This window comes from Mustela nigripes, chromosome 13, assembly GCF_022355385.1.
Source record: "Mustela nigripes isolate SB6536 chromosome 13, MUSNIG.SB6536, whole genome shotgun sequence".
NCBI lineage: Eukaryota > Metazoa > Chordata > Mammalia > Carnivora > Mustelidae > Mustela > Mustela nigripes.
In genome coordinates, this window is record NC_081569.1 from 67,020,827 (window position 1) to 67,042,237 (window position 21,411).

General features: G+C 39.9%; 2 protein-coding genes across 2 annotated transcripts in view; one reads left to right on the plus strand and one right to left on the minus strand.

The window, feature by feature from the left end:
• The window catches only part of SHC4 (SHC adaptor protein 4), a 135,039-nt gene that overhangs the window by 34,769 nt on the left and 78,859 nt on the right, over positions 1-21,411 (minus strand). Inside the window, exons 5-7 of the mRNA XM_059372782.1 lie at positions 14,878-14,931; positions 10,796-10,847; positions 963-1,086 (exon numbers count right to left, since the gene is read on the minus strand). Of these exons, the coding sequence (XP_059228765.1) occupies positions 963-1,086; positions 10,796-10,847; positions 14,878-14,931 (230 nt within the window). The remainder of the gene's footprint in view (positions 1-962; positions 1,087-10,795; positions 10,848-14,877; positions 14,932-21,411) is intronic.
• On the plus strand, positions 18,733-20,562 carry EID1 (EP300 interacting inhibitor of differentiation 1). The gene has a single exon (XM_059372781.1). It carries the CDS (start codon positions 18,830-18,832, stop codon positions 19,403-19,405), a length of 576 nt encoding a protein of 191 aa, XP_059228764.1. The 5' UTR covers positions 18,733-18,829; the 3' UTR covers positions 19,406-20,562.

Below are 21,411 nucleotides of genomic sequence, written 5' to 3' on the forward strand. Positions count from 1 at the left end.
TAGATTTATGTAAACATGCATTGTTTTAAAAACTAAAACAGGACAAAAAAACAAACAACTTTCCTTCCAAATTGGAATTAGTAGAAGTTTCTTATGAAAAAGAATAAATCAAGTCCTTTTGGATTGAACCGACTCCACTAACAACCGACATAGTTTTGCTGGGTTCATTACATGTCAACAGCATGATAGCACTAAGATGTAAGTGTTATCCTGGGAAAAATTCAACATGAAGGCCTCCTGGTAACCCCCTCTCGTTTGCTACCCCAGACCACCTTATAAAAGCAGATCCCCAAACCCAGCGTTTACTGATACACAAAATAATTAATTGGGGGATGAGTGCATTTATAAGGGGCCAAGAGTGAGTTTTGTCTCTCCGTGTGAATTCTCCAAGGCAGAGGCCTCACCACACCCCACACGTGCTGGAGGCTGTATGGCCTGAAGGATTTGGCTTTCCTTACAGACTCTCTGTGCCTCAGACAGAACCCCCCACTTCCTTGGTTCACATCACCTTCCAGCCCCCCACACATTAGCTCCATTTACACTGCAAACCAGCAAACTAACAGTGATTCTAGCTACAGACATTCGATTCTTACTATTTTGCACTTCATTCTTGATTTTTTTTTTTTTTAAGTTGTATGCAAGGGATCTGGGACTGACAATTCTGAGAAATGTACTGATGTCTGTTATTTTATGATACCACTTAATTCATAGCTCTGTAGAATAGCAGAGAAACAGAGCATACCCCTTCCTACTTTGAGTGTCTCTTTTAATTTTGAAACAAAGCAAGAGGAAATATCTGGACAAATATAAATGGAAGGAAAATAGAAAATGCCATTACGTGTTCATACTGAAACTGCCTATTGTTAGAAAAGAAATGATCCGTTTTATGAGCTTGAAAATTCATTTTAAAATAAAACAGAATCAATACAGTAAGTCAAGTAATTATAGAACACTTGGCTGACCTTTCAAAAGAAGTATTCAAAGAAGGATTTTTCAAATACTGTTTAAACCGGAGTTCAAAAGCCTGCCCTATGGTGCTTATGACATCTTGGGCCATCCCACTGCGGCATTCCAGTATGTGACAGGCTGCAAGAGGGTGTACAAAAACAAAGAAAAAAAACTGTCATAAATTTTCAACAAGAAGAGGTTATATAAAGTTAAAATACTTTCAGAACATGAACTTTTAACTGAGTAAAAGGGAGCAGGTTTGCAAGCACTCTTCAGCCTTCCAGGGGTGGAAGAGTACCTCCTACTTCATATGCATCAAAGAGAAGAAACGTACATATTCTCCATTTAAATACTTCAGAACACTGACAAATTCTGGTCTCAAGATAGGTTTTGGGGCCCTCTCTTTTATAAAACTAGACTGATCTTAACCAATAATGTGACTCGAGTTCAATGTTAGCTCTAGAATTCAGTACAGGAGACACTTAGGGCAGCAATCTGGCAGGAAGATGAGGTCTTCACATGGTACTTTGTCTTTGCAAAAATATAACTTTCCAAACCTCCCCCCTGACTTCCCCACACCCCACTCCCCTCAAGTGTGGGATGAGCTGCTGGTGAAGGCAGGAGCTTTATAACACCCCTTTGCCCTGTCATTGCTACTATAAAGTGACAATGGTGTGATGATCCCTGTCTTCAAAATCCTACTAAAGAACTATCTCCATCAAGTATCAAAAAAAAAATATTTTTTTAAAAAGCAAGTTTTGTGATGATGACCAAAAGATATTAAAATTTTTATTAGGTATTTTCTCTGAGAAGCAGCTACTGGGAAGGGGGAAATGAAATTTGCACAAGTAATTTACAGAAATAAATTAGGACGGGTGAAGCTAGGAGAGTATCACAAATGAGCAAATCTGCTGCCACATAGAACCAGGAGCTTGTGTTCGGGGACTATAAATTTACCTTCCACCATATGGAATGCTTTGGTGAGAGTATGGAATCTTGCCTAGGGCCTTGCAGAATGGAGATTTAATTGAAATGCGAGTGTCATAAGGATGGCTTAGACAGAGGCCCAAGGATGACTTTAATATGGAGGCAATAAGTCCCAGGAGAAATAATACTTTTTAAAAAATATCTTGGCTTGCATAGCCTGAAGCATGGAGGGATGAGAAAAAGTTCTGATAACAGTTAAATATATACCAGAGTGTTAGAAAAATTGCTGGCTATTCTCTAAGAATAGAAAGGCTTAATCAAGTGCATGAGGAATGAGAGGAGATGCCCAGGGAGCTTCATGGATCTCGGGAGCAGTGAAGCCAACACTGGAGCACATTAATGAAAGGGACACCACAGGAGAGGGGAGAGAGCTGCCTTTATAGAATGATTTAACTGTGCTGACTTGGAAGCACGATTTTATGCTCGTGTTGTCCTGGAAAGGATTTTGTTATCTATTTAGAGTAAAAGGTAATTCATTTACATCTGATAGAATTTGCAGAGCCTATACCAGTATGTAATAGTAGAACCTACAACTGTGTCTTTTCTTAGCCTTATGTTAATACTTATCTCAAGGAATCTCCAAATAATTCTCATTCGGGAACTAACTGGACTTTCATTTAAAGGATTTAAATGAAGGGCTGCCTCAGTGGCACAGTTGGTGAGCATCTGGCTTTTGGTTTCAGCTCAGCTCATGGTCTCAGGGTCATCCTGGCATCTCCTGTGTCAAGCCCCCAGGTCGGGTTCCATGCTGAGCTCAAGTCTGCTTGGGATTCTCTCTCCCTCTCCCTCTCCTGCTTGTGTTTTTTCTCCAAAATAAATAAATAAATCTTTTTTAAAAAATGATAAAATAAAGGATTTAAATATTTTTAGAAGGCTTGTGTTTGTGTGTGTGTGTGTGTGTGGTTTTACTAAATCAAACAATGCTGAGGTGTCCAATCTCTAGAAGAATTATCATCCATTTCTTTTTTATATATATTTTTTTATTTATTTATTTGACAGAGAGAGATCACAAGCAGGCAGAGAGGCAGACAGAAAGAGAGAAGGAAGCAGGCTCCCCGCTGAGCAGAGAGCCTGATGCGGGGCTCGATCCCAGGACCCTAAGATCATGACCTGAGCCGAAGGCAGAGGCTTTAACCCACTGAGCCACCCAGGCACCCCTTATCATCCATTTCTTATAAGGTTGTCCCTTTAAACAACCAACTTGGATCCTGATATAGACTTTGGAGCTAATTCTAGTTTCAAATCCCAATTAGGAACATCTATAAATGTATATCCTTTCTAAGGATATAGGATATAAGAATAAAGGAAAATGTTTGATCTATCTTTAAACGTGAATTTTAAATTGCCCTTCTTTTGCAGTAGTTGGTCACACATGACCAACACATAGAAGGTGTTTTAAAAACTGTGTTGACTGAATACATATTGATCTTCCTGAATCGCATCAATAATTCTAGTGTGAGAAGTTGTCTTCAATTGCATTGATAAGACTGACACCTGCAGTGAGTCCCATAGTGAGGCAGGTTCTTCCAGCCACTGAGTAGTGTGAATCACTGCTCGCTTTGCTCTTGGAGACAGCCTTCAACCTACAAAGTACCCTTGGAAAGTGCCCTCCAGCTGAGCAAAGAGAAGTTGTATTACCTAAAGATAAGAAAAGGCAATTCACTTGAATTCCATTGTTTTTTGTCTCATAAATTTCTGGTCCAATTTGAAATAAAGTCAATATCAGATATATATCAACATATAGAAAATGATTGTTTAATTTTATTTTTTTCTTAGGTTCAAGAAGAAGACGAAAATAAGGAAGATAATGATGAGAAAGGCAGGAAATTCAAACAAATGTACATACGTCTATACACACAAAGAAAAAATGAGTGTATCTCCCTTTAAAGGGGTGAGAAAACAAGAACACTTCGAAGAACTCCATGGAAGGATTCAGATTCAGCTTCAAATTCCGATTACGCCACAGTCTCTGTGACCCTGAACAAGTTACTTTGCAGCAATAACTTGACCTGCCGAGACAAGGCACTGGTGATCTTTGAAGTCCCTTGTTGCTTTATAGAGATCCTAACCTCCCTCTGTCACAGCGGCTCAAGCCTTCTGGGGAACAGGCATGTGGGTTCTTGTGGCCTGCAGGTCCTCATCAAGGAAGGGAACTACCAAACCCACCACCACTTCTCACATTCTTCTAAAATGTTTTTACTTCTCTCAACTCTTCTGATTCTGATACTTTGAGGGTTTGGTCCTGTTCTTGGGCTGATGCTACCAACATTTCTGCTTTGCTTTGGATAACCTCATTACTGCCATATTACTCTTTTGAGAAGATTCAGTAGAAAACAAACAGTGGTGCCCATCACCATGAAAGGAATGACACTGGACAAAAAGGCAGACCCTGTGTAGATATCCTATGCCTTCAGCGAACACACACAGTGCTGTTGTTGCTACTTACAGACATGCTGCCCTGTAAACACTGTCTTGGTTCTTTTTGAGGTAGGTCATGGGCCAACACACAGATAGGCTTTGAATCACATACAAATGTGTCCATTTCTCAGGGTTAGACCCATCTCCAAAAGCTTGGATAAGCAGTCAGGTTGGCCAAGAATTGACCAATTTTTAGCTAATGGGAAGGAAGGAAAGACAAGTATATGAAAAGTCCCAAGGGCCAAAAAAGGAATGTGGCTTTCCAATGACACAGTAACTTTGCATGAAGGCCCGAGATAGAATCAGATGCAAATATGGGTTCTTTTCATTCCAACTGAAGCCAGACAGACCCATAATTCTACCTTTGGGTATCAAGTACTACATTAAGGAGGATTTTTAAAAATCTTAGATACATAGGCTTCAATTTTTTTCATTTGGTTTCCTAACTGAATATTCAATTTAAAAAAAAAAAAAGAGGCTGCGAACTATTCTTAGAGGATACCAGGTCTTTCTTTACTAGTTTACATTTATTTTTAACAGACCCAGGTTTTTAAAAATTATTATTTTGTTTCTGTTTTTTTGTTTTTCAAATAAACACAATATTCAAAAGTGCAGCACCTCAGGTCAACCACCAGATGGTGCTGTAGTACTGAAACAACGAGCCCTCCAGGCCTAGGAAAAAACTAGCCCAAAGAGGCAAGCTAGCTAGTCAAGTCCATAGTTACCTGATGTCACCACGGCAGTCATCCATATATTTTATAACCATAACCATAACCATAAATATAAACAAATAGGTTAATTTAAATTGTTTTTTAAGTCTTTAAAAATTTTTTTTAAACTTTCTTCAGAGACAGAACCATGGCCTTCCTGTTCCCATGTAAACTGGGGCCTCTTCACATACTAGATACAGAGAAAATATTTAAACCTTCCTGGACTACTACCGACTTGGAGTGAGAGGTGAAGAGAATACGGAAATCCTATCCACAGCAATTACAGGGCAAGCTGTATTAGTCACTAAGTAAATTCAAAACATTCTTAGAGTAACTAGCCTTTTCTACAGAAAAGGCTTTTCATAAAATGTGGAGTTCACTAAGAGGTCCTAGCCAAGACGGGAAAAAGTGACCGCTGCCCTGACTTGAGTAGACTAATGCTAAAACTGAATCGAACAAACAAGAAGCAGTGGGAACATTCAGGGTTCTTAGCACTGAGCCCTGGTTTCCCCTGACTGCTGGGCTATGTTCTTCCTCATCCCTGAGGTTGGCTTCCTCCTGCCCTTTATCCCATCCACTGACATTGTGCTTCCCAGGGGGAACAATGGCCCGCTAACTGCTGGACAGAAGGGCATCTTCCGCCTTCACTGCCCCTAACTCCTTTTCAGTATGTGGCGTTCTGAGGTGTCTTATTCTGGGATGTCTTTTCCCAGAGAAATGCGCTCTCCGTCCTTCTTAGATGATACTCATCGCCTGACTTTCTCTCCTTCCCCTGCCTACCCCTCTGGCTCTTCACAGTCTCTTCTGACTTCTACTCCCTGAGACTCTTGGCTCTCTCCTTTCGAGGTTTCTCCTTCAGTGATCTTACTCTTAGGGCTATGAAGTCGCAGTTTCCCCAAACCTGAACTTGAAGGCCTGGTCTCGGTCTCTATCTCTGTCTCCCCCAGTCCCCATCCTCTCATCCTCCCATTCCTTTCCCCCCTCAGTTCCCCCTACATTTCCCCTTCCCGACCTTGAGCTTCTCCTGCCTACGAAATATTTCCCCTACATGAACCAGACTCATTATGTAATTCTATAACGTCTTCTTTCTGGTTTCAGCATTTTTTTAAATTTATTCAAGGATTTAGATAATTTTTTTCTCTTTACAAATATAATAAATATTCATTGCAGGAGTTTTAGAAAATAAAAAGGCACCACGAAAAAAAAGGTTGTCTCATTACCTAAAGATTACCGCTATTAATATTTTGACATCTTTTTCTTAAGTATATCTACCTCCAAAAAATTACCTGGGGTCATATTACACACACTTCTCACAATCTGCTTTTTGCACTTGATACCCCAGGTTATTATTCATTCTTCTGTAACACTAGCTTTAAATTGCTGCCACGGTAGTGGGGCGCCTGGGTGGCTCAGTGGGTTAAGCCGCTGCCTTCGGCTCAGGTCATGATCTCAGGGTCCTGGGATCGAGTCCCGCATTGGGCTCTCTGCTCAGCAGGGAGCCTGCTTCTCTCTCTTTCTCTCTCTGCCTGCCTCTCCATCTACTTGTGATTTCTCTCTGTCAAATAAATAAATAAAATTAAAAAAACAAAAAAATTGCTGCCGTGGTAGTACATTCTATGGATTTATTTACATAATTTGCTATTCATGAATATTGAATTACAGTTTTTCTATTATATAAATAATATATGACAATGATCTTTATTGCTTATCTTTGTGCATATCCTAATTATTTCTCTGGAAGTTAAATTGCTGGTTCAAATATTTACTTTTTTAAGTCTTTGGATGCAAATTGTCAACTTGCTCTCCAAAACATTTGGATCCGTGCTCCTGCCGGCATTGTTAAGAATAACTACTACTTTAAACCCATTTTACCTTTTTTATGTATTTGAAATTTGAAGATGAAATACGATATCTATGATAATTTGATTGCTAACAACATAGCTAGTAAACCTGTAAAATTTTTTAAATGCTTCTCAGTGCCTTGTAATGTTCTTTTGTAAAGGTGTGCTCAGACCCTGGAAGTTGATTCGGAAGTGGATGGCTGAGCTTCAGAAAACAATCTCACTCTTCTCAACGCCAGAGCTTGCTTTTATAATAAAGAATAAATTAACACCGACCTCAGAGGGTTGCTGTAAGGATGAAATGAGACGACGCCTGCCATGTGGCAAGCATGTGATAAATGGTAGGTCTTTTCCCCGTTTCTCTAGTGGATTGTCTTCTTTTCCAGTTTGTAATAATCCCTGTTTCTTTAATGGCAACACTAATCCATATCACACAGGATAATAATAGTTAGCATCTATTATATACTTACTACAAGCCCCCCCCACCCGCCGTATAGAGGTATTTGCATTGTATATATATCTAAGTCCTCAGGAACATCTGATTTCTATTTCTTCCACAACCTTCCTATCTAAATTGTTGCCAGTTTCCATTAGTTCACAGATGTGTCCAAAATGTTCCTTCCTCCCCCAGCGTAAGCAGTACCATTCCTGCCTGGGACTAATAAGATGTCCTCCGAACTGGACTCCACAATTCCAGACTGCTTTCCGCCCTCTGGTATCACTTTCACAAAAACAAATGCCAGAAAAGTTATCATTCTGCCATTTCAGTAAAATGGCAGAAGCCAGAATAATGGCTATAAAGCTCAAAATCTTCAGAGGCTCCCAGTGACCTTGTGGCCATCATTCAAAGCCCTCTACACTCTGTTTCAGGCCAAGCTTTTCAGCCATGGCTCCCCTACTTCTTTTCCTTCCTTTCTCTGCAACCCCACCTTTACACACACACTCACACACACAAACACCCAGCCATTAGCTCTTATTACACGGCTCTTTCACCGGGGCCTGGACTCACTTCTCCCACAAGTCCTGACGGAGCACCTGCTGTGTCCACATGCTGTGGTTGCCCCCCCCCCTTCTCCCATGCACCTCCAACACGCCAGGTTCTCTCTCCCACTAAATGATGAGCCCAGGCTGAGCAGGAATTGTTTTACCTTCACAGCGATTAGCTCAGCCCCTTTCATATTAGTATGTAATAATTATTTGCAGGCTTGAAAGCTGTGTCAGCACCTCTGTGCACAAATTAAAGCCCAGGGGCTCAGGTGAGGAGAAGGGATTTGACACTAGAGGGGTGTGCAAGCAGGGGGCTATGCTGACAACAGGGTGGCTTCTCATGGAAGTTTCCATAACTAAGATAAATAAGAAAGGGAAGGAGGAGACTGGAAAAGGAGCAATCGGGATGAGGAGATGCTAACTTTTTAATCCAAGAAAATTACTGTTTCTTTTTTTTAAGACTGATTTATTTATTCTAGAGAGAGTGCCCGGGTGAGGGACAGAAGGAGAGGGAGAGAGAGAAACCTCACCCCGACCCCCGCAATGAGCGCAGAGTCTGATGCCAACTTGATCCCAGGACCCTGAGATCATGACCTGAGCTGAAATCAAGAGTCAGACGCTTTAACAGGCTGAGCCAGCCAGGCACCCAGAAAAAGACCCTATGCTTCTAAATCATCTATTTTCTAGGTAGACCCGTTGCCCTAGAAAGCAAGCTACTGGCATCAGTCTTTGAACTCGTCACCAGCATTCATGGAAGAGGAATGACACGACTGAGCTATGCAGTGACGGATGGCAAAGCTACTAAACATCTAAAGTTCCTGATCTATTCGTTCTTCCTTTCACCCTGTCCTTTCAGGTTAAGAGAAAAGGCTTTGTTGTTCAGAGCCCTTCCCCAAAATAGCATGCAGTTATTCTCTCGAGAAACTCGGGCTTAATTAAAAGAGGTTGCTCTTTTCTGGTATCTTTGGTTGTGTTCCATTCCTACACCCCCGTTCCCCTGCACTAGTTCCTGTCTCTCGTCCTCCTCTTTGATGGTGATCCATTCTTCATCATACGGCTTACAGTGAGTCAGTTTCAGTGGAGTATTGCTTGGTTCTTGTCACCTGTTTCTTCTTTTCCATCTCACTGAGCCGTTGTGCTTTTGGCAAGCATTTGCTGCTCATCTACTACGTGCCAGGTCCTGTGCCAGCAGCTGGTCCTCATCATTTCCTTTTTGACTGTCATAATAGCTTCCAAACAGATCTCCCTGCCTTAAGTTTCTCTCTGCATCCACTCTATTCCCAAATAAATCTTTCTGAAACTTTGCTTTATAAACAGCATTTTCCACCCATTTACTCGGAGATTAAGTTCCTACTGATCAGCTATATTCTATCTCCCTCTGGATGTCTCTCAGAATTCTTTTCTCCATTCTCCATACCAACCTGAACTCTAGGAAACGTGTTCCATTCATGTACTGTCCCACCCCCGGCGTGCCACGTATGACACTTCGACCCCTTTGTCGTGTGGCTCTCTGAATGTCCAAATTCTACTTCATGTGTACTTAATTAATGTGCTGGGTCAACCTCTATCCTTGGGGTGGCAGACAATGCTGCCCTAATAGGTTCGAGTTGAGGAGAAGAAGCAACTTAAGACTTATCCTTAAAAGAGGAATCAGATGCGCTCACTCTCTAAGTAAAAAAAAAAAAAAAAAAAAAAAAAAAAAAAAAATCTTAAAAAAAATATTTTAAAAAAGGGAGTCTGGGTGGCTCAGTTGGTTAAGCCACTGCCTTTGCCTGAGATCATGATCCTGGAGTTTCGGGATCGAGTCCCACATCAGGCTCCCAGCTCGGTGGGGAGTCTGCTTCTCCCTCTGACTTTCTCCCCTCTCGTGCTCTCTCTCACTCTCTCTCTTATAAAAAACAAAATCTTTAAAAATTTTTTTAAAAATGGAGTCAAATGTCTCGGAATCAGGGATGAGAAGCAGCACTAACCATGTCTGTCTAAAGAGGCCCAATGACTTAAGAAACTTCAGGCCCCTATCCCAAAGTTTCACTGGGAGATGAGTTTACTTAGGCAATCTTCCTAAATCCTGTGATGAGAAATTCAATCAGTTCAAATCTTCCATTCACTGAGACACTCAACAAAGATAGTTGTTTTTGTTGCAACACCTATGTGTCTGGCTCTTTGATGAGTCCTTTGGAAACAACAATGAATAAGGTAGACAGGTTCCTGCCCTCATGGAGCTTTCAGTAGGAAGGACAGACGTGAAACACATCCACAAATGAGTAAATAAAATAATAAAAATGTGGACTAAGTGTTAATAAGAAGAGAAATAAAGTATTATGATGCAGCGAGGTGGGTTATGTTACTGGAGACATGAGGTGCTATCAGTCAAGGATCTCTAGGAAGAAGAGACATTTAAGCTAAGATCCCCAAATGAGAAGAAGCCAGACACTCAAAGTGACATGGACACTTTGGACAACAAATGCACAGGCTCAACACACATATACTCACATACATGTATGCACATACACAAATACACACACACATGCACACAAGCACACTTGCCAAGCCTGATGCAGGCCAATAACCTCACTGGCTTGGTCTTCTCTGTAAGTTATTCATTCACTGGGGATGTGGCAGCCAGCCCCTTCTATTATAGCCAAAACAGCTTCCCTTTTGATTATACAAATAGATAATAAGCTTTCTTGTATAAGGGTCCCTCAAATGACTGGGATTTAAATCCCAGCTATATATTTTATTTCTTCTTTGTTCTGGAAGCAGGGCTATTTACTTTAGCTCAAATTCACATACTATTATACCACTCTAGTGATCCTCACTCTGTATATTGAAAAGAACTGCTTGTTCCTTTTTAAAGGTACTATCTACCAGCTCTTAAGAAAATCTAGAAGTTGCTTTCCATACCTCGTTGATTAACTGGATCTTTAGCTACATAGGCAACATAGTCCGTAGTATCCTATAAAAAAGGGAAAACGATTGCATTTAATATGAATGGATTGCACTGTTCAAAGATTAGAGTACATTTAGGACATGATACTGAAGTAAGGACTTACATACAAATGTTTCTACTTAAAGAGAAAAACAAAGCATCCTAGGAGGGAACATAAATACACACTGTATAGTCCAGCCATTGTGAAGTCCACATCCTCTGCCCCTTGGAGAGAGAAGTTGAAAATTAAAAATTTGGAGGCAGATTGAATGATACTTTTTCACTGATACTAAAAACGAATCTAGACAGGAAATATATTAGGACATACATTCTGTAAAAATGGTTAGAGACCATGAGTGTCTCCTGTGTTGACAGGTGACATACCAGAGGTTATGCCATCATGAAGGACTCATAAACTAGGAGGTGGTGCCATGATCTCCTAGTTGACCCAAGAGACACCATCTATGTCAGAAAGTAAGTCAATTAACAGAGACACACTGGGTTTTGTGGCTGTTAGCTTGCTTGTGTGCAGTGCAAGTTAAGAAGTAACAAAGCAAAAATACAAAGCATTTATTTGATCAGTATCTAGAAAGGAAAAATCATTTTTGAAAACTTTGATTTTGAAAGATGTGTGGCTGACTTTGTAAAAACAAACAAAAACCACTTGGTAATTCTGACTTTTATTGAAACAGTAAACTGATGAGTGATAAGATTTTAATAATTAAAGATGCTTTTTGTTATCTCAGTTCTCAGGGAAAAAAAAATACACACAGTGCCATTTGCAGATTAGAAGTATGACTCTCCAGAGGGAAGATGCAATCAACTGGCAGGAAATAAAAGCCCGTGTACAATACCCTCAAGGGCAATCACTGAGTAACCCATAGTGAAACACGCAGGAAGCAGATCTCAGGGTCAGCATAACTGGTCTTCAGTTATTTTAAAAAATAACAAATGCCTAAGTAAATTTATCTTATGCTAACAGATAAAAGGTTTGAAATATCTTGTAAATAAATAAGGTCACATCTATGAGCTTTGTTTTATATGAATTTAGAAGCAAAGCCACAAGTGCTAGGGGCTTGGCTGCTATTTATAAAGTTGAAGAGGTGGCAGGATACCAGCAACACTGTCTGGGGCACTGGATGATGGGAAAGAGGTTGTGGGACCTCATCCTCCAACAGTCTCCAGCGGTCTTATAGTTCTAAAATTCTACAACTGTACACATCTGGGGGAATCTAAACAATGTTAAAAGGCCCAAATAATGGAAAAAATACAAGAAAATATATTTGTGACATACTTGTAATGCATTTTTGAAAAGGAGAAAGTATATAGAGATACAGAAGCATTACCAAGAACTGTCTTCAGGACTGACGAGAGGAAGACAAGTATATGCCTTCGAGAAGAGAGTAAAGGTAAGGGTAAGGTCAAGAGGTAAGGAAGAATAGCCAGATTTCTTAAACTTGGGAGGAAATCTGTTTGGAAAGAAAGGCACCACATTGAGCCATGGAGACTTTTAGCATCTTGCACCCAGTTAGCTGTGAAGTTGTACACAATCTTAGGGAGTGTCCCAAACAAAGCTATGGCCATATACTAGCAATGGTGCTGATAGCTATCTCCCATCACGCTGTGCCAGGCACAGTGCGAGGAGCTTACACACTTGAGATCACGTTATTCTCACATGCTGTGAGGCAAGGGTGGTCACTCCTCAATTTAGAGATGAGGGCTCCGGAGCTAGGAAAGGTTAAATAAGCCAAGTCTCACTGACTCCAAAGCCTGGCATTTTACCTGGGGGACCCTGAATACCAATTCTTGCAGTGGCTCCTGTTTTCTGTTTTAAATTCAAATAGTAGGCTTCTGTCCCAGTTGCACAAAGCACAGGGGTCCCCCCACCAAGCTGTAGGTACAAACTTCCCCACAGGGCTACAAATTTTTTCCCATTTGTTTTTGGTAAGAGCAAAGCTTTGGTGGGCTGTAAGTTAAAGAACTCATGGCACGTGAAGACCATCTAAAAAGAATTAGGGTTCTGGAGAACTGTGACAGACTTCATGTAGGCATGCCAAGGGTAAATGATGATTTGCATATTGATGATAAAATGACAGCAACCCTTGTAACATGAAAGGAAAATTTAGGGCAAACACCTATAATTATTTTTAAAACTTCACTCATAGAACTCATTACATCACTTAAGGGATAGTATTTGAGTTCTTTTATGGATGACTGAGCTATAATGGGTTAGGAAGAGAAGAGACAATGCTGACCTTTTCAGGCTGGATTCAGTCAACCCTCTCTGCTACCAAACACATCCCTTTGCTGTCACTGTCAAGGCCAGATTACAAGGCTGGCTGGATGGAAGCTCAGGTTCAGTACTGGACCCACACTGCCACTGCTATGTGCTAGACACTTCGCATGCCCCCTGTTTGCTAATGAATCCACACTTAGCCATCTGTGGAATCTCTTGGGGAAGAGGCAGAACTCCTAAAAATTGGTTTACATATTAATTAAATGGTAGGCCCAGGGAACTGATATATTCATTTGAAAATAACTATACCCCAAATTGAAAGCTGAGAAAATAGAGAAGCTTAACGGGAAAATTAAGTATCCCTTAATAAAAGAAAAAAAAAAAAAACAACCAGTGACTTGAAGTCCCATAAATGGGATTTTTTCTTCCATATGCTTCAAATAAGTGCTGAAGACAGGATGTTTAGGTTTGACACACTTGAATATTTTGAGTCACTGGTAGCCAATGTGAAGACAAGTAATTACTGAAAATTTTAAAGAATAGGGCAATTTAAATGGCATTTAACTATATATTTCACGCACAAAAAAGTTACACCAACAACCAAGGGAAGAAAGTCACTTACTTTAGATGCCAGTAAGGGAAGCAATGATTACAACAGAGTAACTTCAGAACTTCATTTCATTTTAGAATAGACAATAGTTTTTCCTTTTAAATATTTAACATAGAGATCAACACCTGGCAGTGACATCAGCCGCCAGATTTAGTTTTTACTAATGTTCCATACCTCTTTTAGATTTCTGAGTTATATGTCCTATAATTTATGACCCTCTCTTTGATTCCTCAGTTGGAAATGAGAAACTTAATGTGGGGGATAGAAAAAAAAAAACACTATTATACTGGATTTTACTCCCTTATTTCTAAAGGATACAATCTTTAATAATAAATTCTCAGCAGACAAGAAGGTAATACATTGTCAGGAAGAACAGGGTCTATATCTGCTCCCCTTAAATTCTTGACCTTACTCATGTTCAATCCTTATGAATATCAAACTCAGTCCACTTCTAGCTTCTCTATGTTTGCAGGGAGACGAAAAATGTCCCAATATCATGGAGCAGCAAAATCCTCCCTCTACCCCCAGTTCAAACAGATCTGTTTCTTGGTCAGTCACAAGCTTCCTAACTTCAACAACTCTCTCCTTTCACTCTGCTTCAGAAGTGATGGAGTAGGGAGTCAGGGAATGACCTTCTACTCGATAAAGTAGGTTTAGAGAGCAAGCACTTGCTCAGTCTCCGCAATTCATGGGAAATGTGGCCTCTAGGGAGGAAGGAACTGCAGTTTTCTCCTGTTAGCTAAGCATTCCCTCCATGAGCTTCTGCAAACCTGGTTGCTCATTTTATGTTAGACTTGGTGGCCTTGGTTGACAGCCGGAATGGCAACAAGGCTTCCCCTCATACGCCAAATCCATTGCTTAAAAGGCTCTGCCTGGAACTCTGTGTTAAGAATGATGCTGAGGGAGGACTGACAACACATGCATAACATATTTGTTTTTCATGACTTAACATTTAAAATGTCACCTACCAGAAGAGTTTCAGATGATAACTCCATGACTCACAACACAATGAAATATTATTAGCTCCCCTACTAATCCAAATATTTTAAAATTCAGTAACAGAAAATATTTCATCAAAGCCAAATCTTTGATGGTACACAGCTATTCACAAATTGTAATAAAACACTGGAAAAGACAGACAGTGGCCAACATGCTCGACATGGAAGTTCTTTTAACTCTTACAAAAAGATCTTTCGTGAGTCGATACTTACAGGATCCCCTCCAGAGGCAAATGAAATAGACTGCATATGATGATTTGCAATAATCTGTAAGACATAAACAGATCAAACATATATGATGCTACAAATTAATTATGACTGGTTACATACAATCTAACAGTGATGGGCATACAGCTGTATGTTTTGTTTTTGCCTGGTCAGCATCTTTGAAACTACTCCATCCCCATTCTGTAACAATATCATGAGCTTCAAGCAGGTTTTACATGCCGATCTCTCTGCCCCTCTTCCTATGGCTGGACACATGATCCAAGCCTAGTTCATCAGGGGCTTTACCCTCTGGATAAAGCAAAGCCAATCAATATCAAGGGGGAGGAAGTGAAATTGATAATAGGAAGGAATGCACCTCTGCCATTAAGGGCCTTAGTTTAAGTCCAAAGCTTCTGGGAGCCATCTTTTGCTGACATCTGGGAAAAGCCTGATGGAAAAATGAAGCTTTTCCTCTGGAGAATATCAGAGCTGAGAGTTTAAAAAAAAAAAAAAAATCCGGGGGTAATATTTAGTCCATCATTTCAACCAACACATTTCCCCCTTTATCTTTTTATGCATTTTTCTATTTTATTTATTTATTTTTACATAAGTTAGTTTGAATTGAGTTCAGTCCTTCACCACCAAAAGGCTCCAAAGTTAAGGTTTTCAATATGAAGTAGACTATCCAAGTGACCTGCATTAGTTAGCAAAGAAGATGATCTCTTTCACTTGAGAGTTTAGGCTTGTTTGGAAATCACAGTGTAATGACCAATTTACAGAGAAGTATTTCTCATACTGTTTTGAAGGTTCATGGAAATACCCGCTGTGCATGAGTTAGCTAATATCATCTTCAGAATTGTTTAACCTAACCTATATACAATTCCGCTTACATAAGATGGCCAAGGAATTCTACTCTTAGCTGTATTCCAATGGATGGCGTAAATATATGCACCAAAGATCTTCTCAAGAAAGATAATTACTGCCCTGTTTGTAATATTCCCAAACAGGAAACAATCCCAATGATGATCACTGTGATATTCAAACAATGGACTACTATGTAGCAAAGAACATATTTCTTGGGCCAAAGAAGCCAGACACAAAGAATATACACTGCATGGTTTAGTTTCTTTAAAGTTCAAAAACAGGCAAAAGTATTTTATTCTGTTTGAAATCAGGATGGTGGCGATAGTGGAGCAAAGGAAGAAAAAGCCAATGGTTTCTGGGATACTGCAAGTGGTGTTTCTCGAGCGGGGTCGTGGTCGCGCAAAACATGTCCATTTTGTAATAACCAGCTGCACAGTTATAACGTGGGCACTTTTCTATATTTGTATTTCAGTTAAAAGTGATTCCTAAAAACAAATCAATATACAAAGATCAACTGTCATTCCTACATACCAGTAATAGCTAATCAGACATTGTATTGCAGTGAAGGGTCTATTTTACAAGAGTACCTAAGTATAAAGCTAGTATGAATCATGTAAGGCTTTTTAGAAAACTTTATTGAAGGGTATAAGTAAGACACAAACAAAGAGAAAGATACATATCACCTCTATGGAGGAGAAGACAATATCGTATAAAGATGTCAATTCTCCCCCAAATTAATCTGTAAATTCCACGCAACACTAAAAAAATTCCACCTTTGTCATTCGGATAACATTTCAAGCTACTTCTAAAATTCACATGGAAGAACAAATGTGCAAAAAACGAAGGCAATTTTTTAAAGAACAAAGAGAGAAGATTTTCTTTATCAGCAATATATACTATAAAACTGTAGAAATTCATTTGAATACAGAGTCTAAAAACAAACTCACACATTCATTGTCTTTTAGTCTATGACAACTGTGGCACCAAACAGCCAACAAAAGGACAGTGATTAAATTAGTAGGGTTGGCTGAATTAGCTGAATATATGTAAAAAATATATAAATGAAGCCTGTTCTCATAGTATTTATATAAATGTTTTATCCATAAAAAGATCTATTCAAATATTAGAAGACAAATAAAAAACTATGCTTGTGATCTGTGAAGTAGGAAAATCTACATTAATAGAAAGAAAAAGACATATAGAAAAAAAAAAAAAACCTTCAATTTGGTTATAGGAAAACTCATTTTAAGACTGTGGTACAAAAAAAAAGAAAAAAGAATCCCTGAAATGGGACAAATAATAACAGGCAGGACCATATATTTGCAACATGTAAAACAAAGTACTCATATAGTTTATAAGAAATTCCTACAAACCAATAATAAAAAGAAATAAACCAAAAATAAGACCAGCTAATTTCCCTAAGTAATACAAATGTTCAATAAACATATTGGGAAAATACTCAATCTCCAAGAAATCAAGACTATGGAAAATAAAACAAGATATCGTTAAATTGATAAAATTGCTCAACAAAACCATGTGCGGCAAGGATATTCTCAAACACTGTTGAGGGGATCTTAAATTTGTACAGCAATCTTAGAGAACAGTTTGACACTATGTATTTAAACTAAAGGATGCATACCCTACAATTATGCCTTTCCACTTCTAGGTTATTTATTCTAAAGAAAAGTTATGTACCCATAGTTCATAATACCGAAAAATCACATCTAGAGGAAGTGATTTACCCATAGTTCATAATATCGAAAAATCGGAATTTTTTGCGCATAGTTAGGTCAACTATAGTTATACAGACGACATGCTATGAAAAAAAAAAAAAGACTCATCTATGTATACTAAGAAAACTAAATCTTCAAAACATTGCTGAGAGGCTTTTTGTTTTGTCGTTTGAAGACAGTTATGTAAGGCATGCAAAAACAAAAACAAAACCCCCACATAAAATAAGATTCCTCCACGAGGAGGTAAAGAGCCATATAAAGGCAAAGGAAAAAGATTTAAAAAATACACACCAAACTGATCATAGTGGGAGGTTACCGTCTGAGAAAATAAATGGAACCAAGTACTTCTTCAGCATCTATCTTTTTAAGATAGATAGTATGTTTGTGAATTTAACTTTTTTGAAGATGGGGCAAACAGAAGCGCTGAATGCATGAGTTCTCAGTATGTTGTTGTGTGGCTGGGAACACTGTGATTTGGAGGTGTGGATTTTAGAAGTGCATAGATGCCCTTCAACGGACGAATGGATAAGGAAGATGTGGTCTGTATCCACTATGGAGTATTATGCCTCCATCAGAAAGGACGAATACCCAACTTTTGTAGCAACATGGACGGGACTGGAAGAGATTATGCTGAGTGAAATAAATCAAGCAGAGAGAGTCAATTATCATATGGTCTCACTTATTTGTGGAGCATAACAAATAGCATGGAGGACATGGGGAGATAGAGAGGAGAAAGGAGTTGGGAGAAATTGGAAGGGGAGGTGAACCATGAGAGACTATGGACTCTGAAAAACAATTGAGGGGTTTGAAGGGGGGGGGAGGTTGGGGTACCAGGTGGTGGGTATTATAGAAGGCACGGATTGCATGGAGCACTGGGTGTGGTGAAAAAATAATGAATACTGTTTTTCTGAAAATAAATAATTTTTTTTAAAAAAGTGCATAGATGAAAGGTGGTTAAAGCCTTGGAGCAGAGGCGATTGCCGGCGTGGGAGGAAGAGGAGCAGGAGGGGAGAGCAGAAGGGGAAGGAGCAGGGGGAGGAGGCCTAAAAGTTGTCACAGAGGCCACGTGCAGTATTTTCAAGTTCACAGCATCCTTAGCAGCGGAACGGTTAAGCTAAGCGCAGATTAAGGAACTCTTCAACGCGGAGGGTCTAGCTACGGAATTTGAACCCACCGAAAGCGGGACCACGCCTCCCCGCACCTCCCGCCCGAGGGGCCAGCCAAGCGGGAGGCGTAGTCTGGGGGTCGCGCAAACGCACGGGGTCACGCAAGCGCGCGGCGTTGGCGCACGCGCAGCACCGCTCGGACGCGTAGCTCCGGTTTTGCAAAACCGCCTTGCCAGAGCTTGAGCTGCTTGGACAATGTCGGAAATGAACGAGCTGTCCGAGCTGTATGAAGAGAGCAACGACCTGCAGATGGACGTGATGCCCGGCGAGGGTGACCTTCCGCAGATGGAGGTAGGCAGCGGGAACCGGGAGCCGTCCCCGAACCCCTCCCGCATCGGGGCCCCGCCACAGCTCGAGGAGGAAGGCCCCATGGAGGAGGAGGCGGCCCAGCCAATGGCGGAACCCCAGGGGGGACGAGGCCTGGCTCAGCGGCCCAGCCCTGGGGAGCAGCCAGGCCAGCTCGCGGGCCCTGACTTCGAGAGCGAGGACGAGGGCGAGGAATTTGATGACTGGGAGGACGACTATGATTATCCCGAAGAGGAGCAGCTGAGCGGCGCAGGCTACAGAGTATCCGCAGCCCTGGAAGAAGCCAACAAGATGTTTCTGAGAACATCCAGAGCAAGGGAAGCAGCCCTGGATGGCGGGTTTCAAATGCATTATGAGAAGACCCCGTTTGATCAGTTGGCTTTTATCGAAGAGCTTTTTTCCCTTATGGTTGTCAATCGCCTGACCGAAGAACTCGGCTGTGATGAGATTATTGATAGAGAGTAATTAAATGCTGTTAAAAGAGGAGGAAACTACTTGAGGAGAGACCCAACATTCCACTGCCTTTTGGGTTCATTCCAGATCGTACGGTGCCAATGAAAAACTTGATCCTCAAAAAAAAATTTTTTTTTTTGCGTGTGGTGGTGGTTTTGCAGAATATAATAGGGCAGTGACTGCACAGTTATGAAAAGGAATTGTTAAAGAAGGAGAAGAAACGTCTTAGGACTGCCGAAATCTGTTTTCAAGAATGCTCCTGAAACACTTGTGGCTTGGACTTTGTCATTGATCCAGATTATTTTCCTTGCATCGGGGAAAATACCTTTCACATTTCACTGTTAATGATTGGTTTTGCAAAAATAAGTTAAAGACAAGAGTTTCTTATTTGCAAGAATAAGACCAAGACAAACAAGTACAAGACTCCAGTGATATTAATTACATAAGAAAAAGTAACTAATACGTGCAATTTAGGACTCAAGATTTCTGAATCATTTGGACTGAAAGCCTACTGAGAGCCTCTTGAGAGAACTCTGAAGATTCTACTTTGTGGTCTGTACAAGCTAGTGATCAGAGGCTGAATTTTTAGTGTAAAATAAATTGGGTATTCTTCAGTATCCCCAAAAGATAAGCAAACCCAAAAAGAAATATGTATCACATATGCTGTATCTCAAAATGTGTTTTCAAGAGCATCTGAAATTTTGTCTGTACATGTATCTTGATAGTTTATAAGGCTACTGTGATCTATAATTCAAGGAAATTCATTGTCTTACCATTTTTAAAACTCAAAAATTAAAACATCCATAATAAACACAAATTTAGGCATGAAAATGTATGTGAAAGAAAAACGGTTTCTAATACTCCTACGTAATAGAGAAATTGTTTTACTTGCTCTCTGTTTTTTCATTTAATTTTACAGGTGAAAGACTTGGGTTGAACTTCATAACATAAGAACTGTTAAAGTGAAAATGTCAAGTAAAAGGAAAGACCTACATCTAAAAAAAAAAAAAAAAGAAGACTGAGCAATTATGCCCTCAATCTCTAAAAGTTTTAAACCTGCCCAGAAATCCACCTCAGTTTCTGAAGTTTCCCTCTGTCTCCTCCTCTAATTAAGCTTGTTACTGGTTATGCACCAGCATTCAAGATAATAAAATTTCTTGTTCTGTGTACTTTGTTTGGCCAATAGTATTGTTCACATACTTTAAACATTACTTTTTATTGTATTGTGCTATTCTGTTTTATTACTGATGTCACTTTATGATTTAAATTTAACCACTGTTTATAAGGGAAAGTGTTCCAGCTTCAAATACCTGATTTATAAAATAACTTGTGGATATTAAACTTGGCAAATTCCTATAAAAGAATTTGCAAGCCTGAGAAAACCTGTTCTATTAGTGGCATGTTGCTGTGGTTATTAAGGCTCTGAAATTGTAGACGAATAATTATGTCAGAAAGCTGTGCCCAGTAAAACAGTATATAAGTAGGTCTGATAATCAACAAAAAGGTACCATCTGCTCTTGATGGCAGTAAAGGACACATAAAACACTACAACTCAGCCTTATTTATATTACAGTCATCTTTTAGTTTAAGTAAGGGGTTTCTTGTCTGTAAAGTGGAGGACTGATAAGAATGTTCATAATTATTTAAATACCAGCTTGGTAGATAGATTGGGAAATAATAGAAGGTGAGATGTTAGTACTTAACCATCTGAATCCTGCCAATCCCATGCCTCACTTTCACTGCATTTTCAAGCAGCTTATAGCTGCAACTCGATGAGTCTGGATAGATAATTGCTTGTATGATGTGAACTAACTGAATTTGGGGGTGGGGCATAGGATGCCAGGACACAGGTAACTGACCAGTTGCATGTACCTCCAGATAAAGAGGTCAGAAAAGAAAAAAAAAAAAACAAAACAATAAGGAAGTATGATTAGGTTCCTCTCTGGGACTGAGTAGGGAGCAAGAGGCGAGGAAAAGAAAATCACTCCCTGGTGGGTTGGAAAACTCATTTTGGGGAG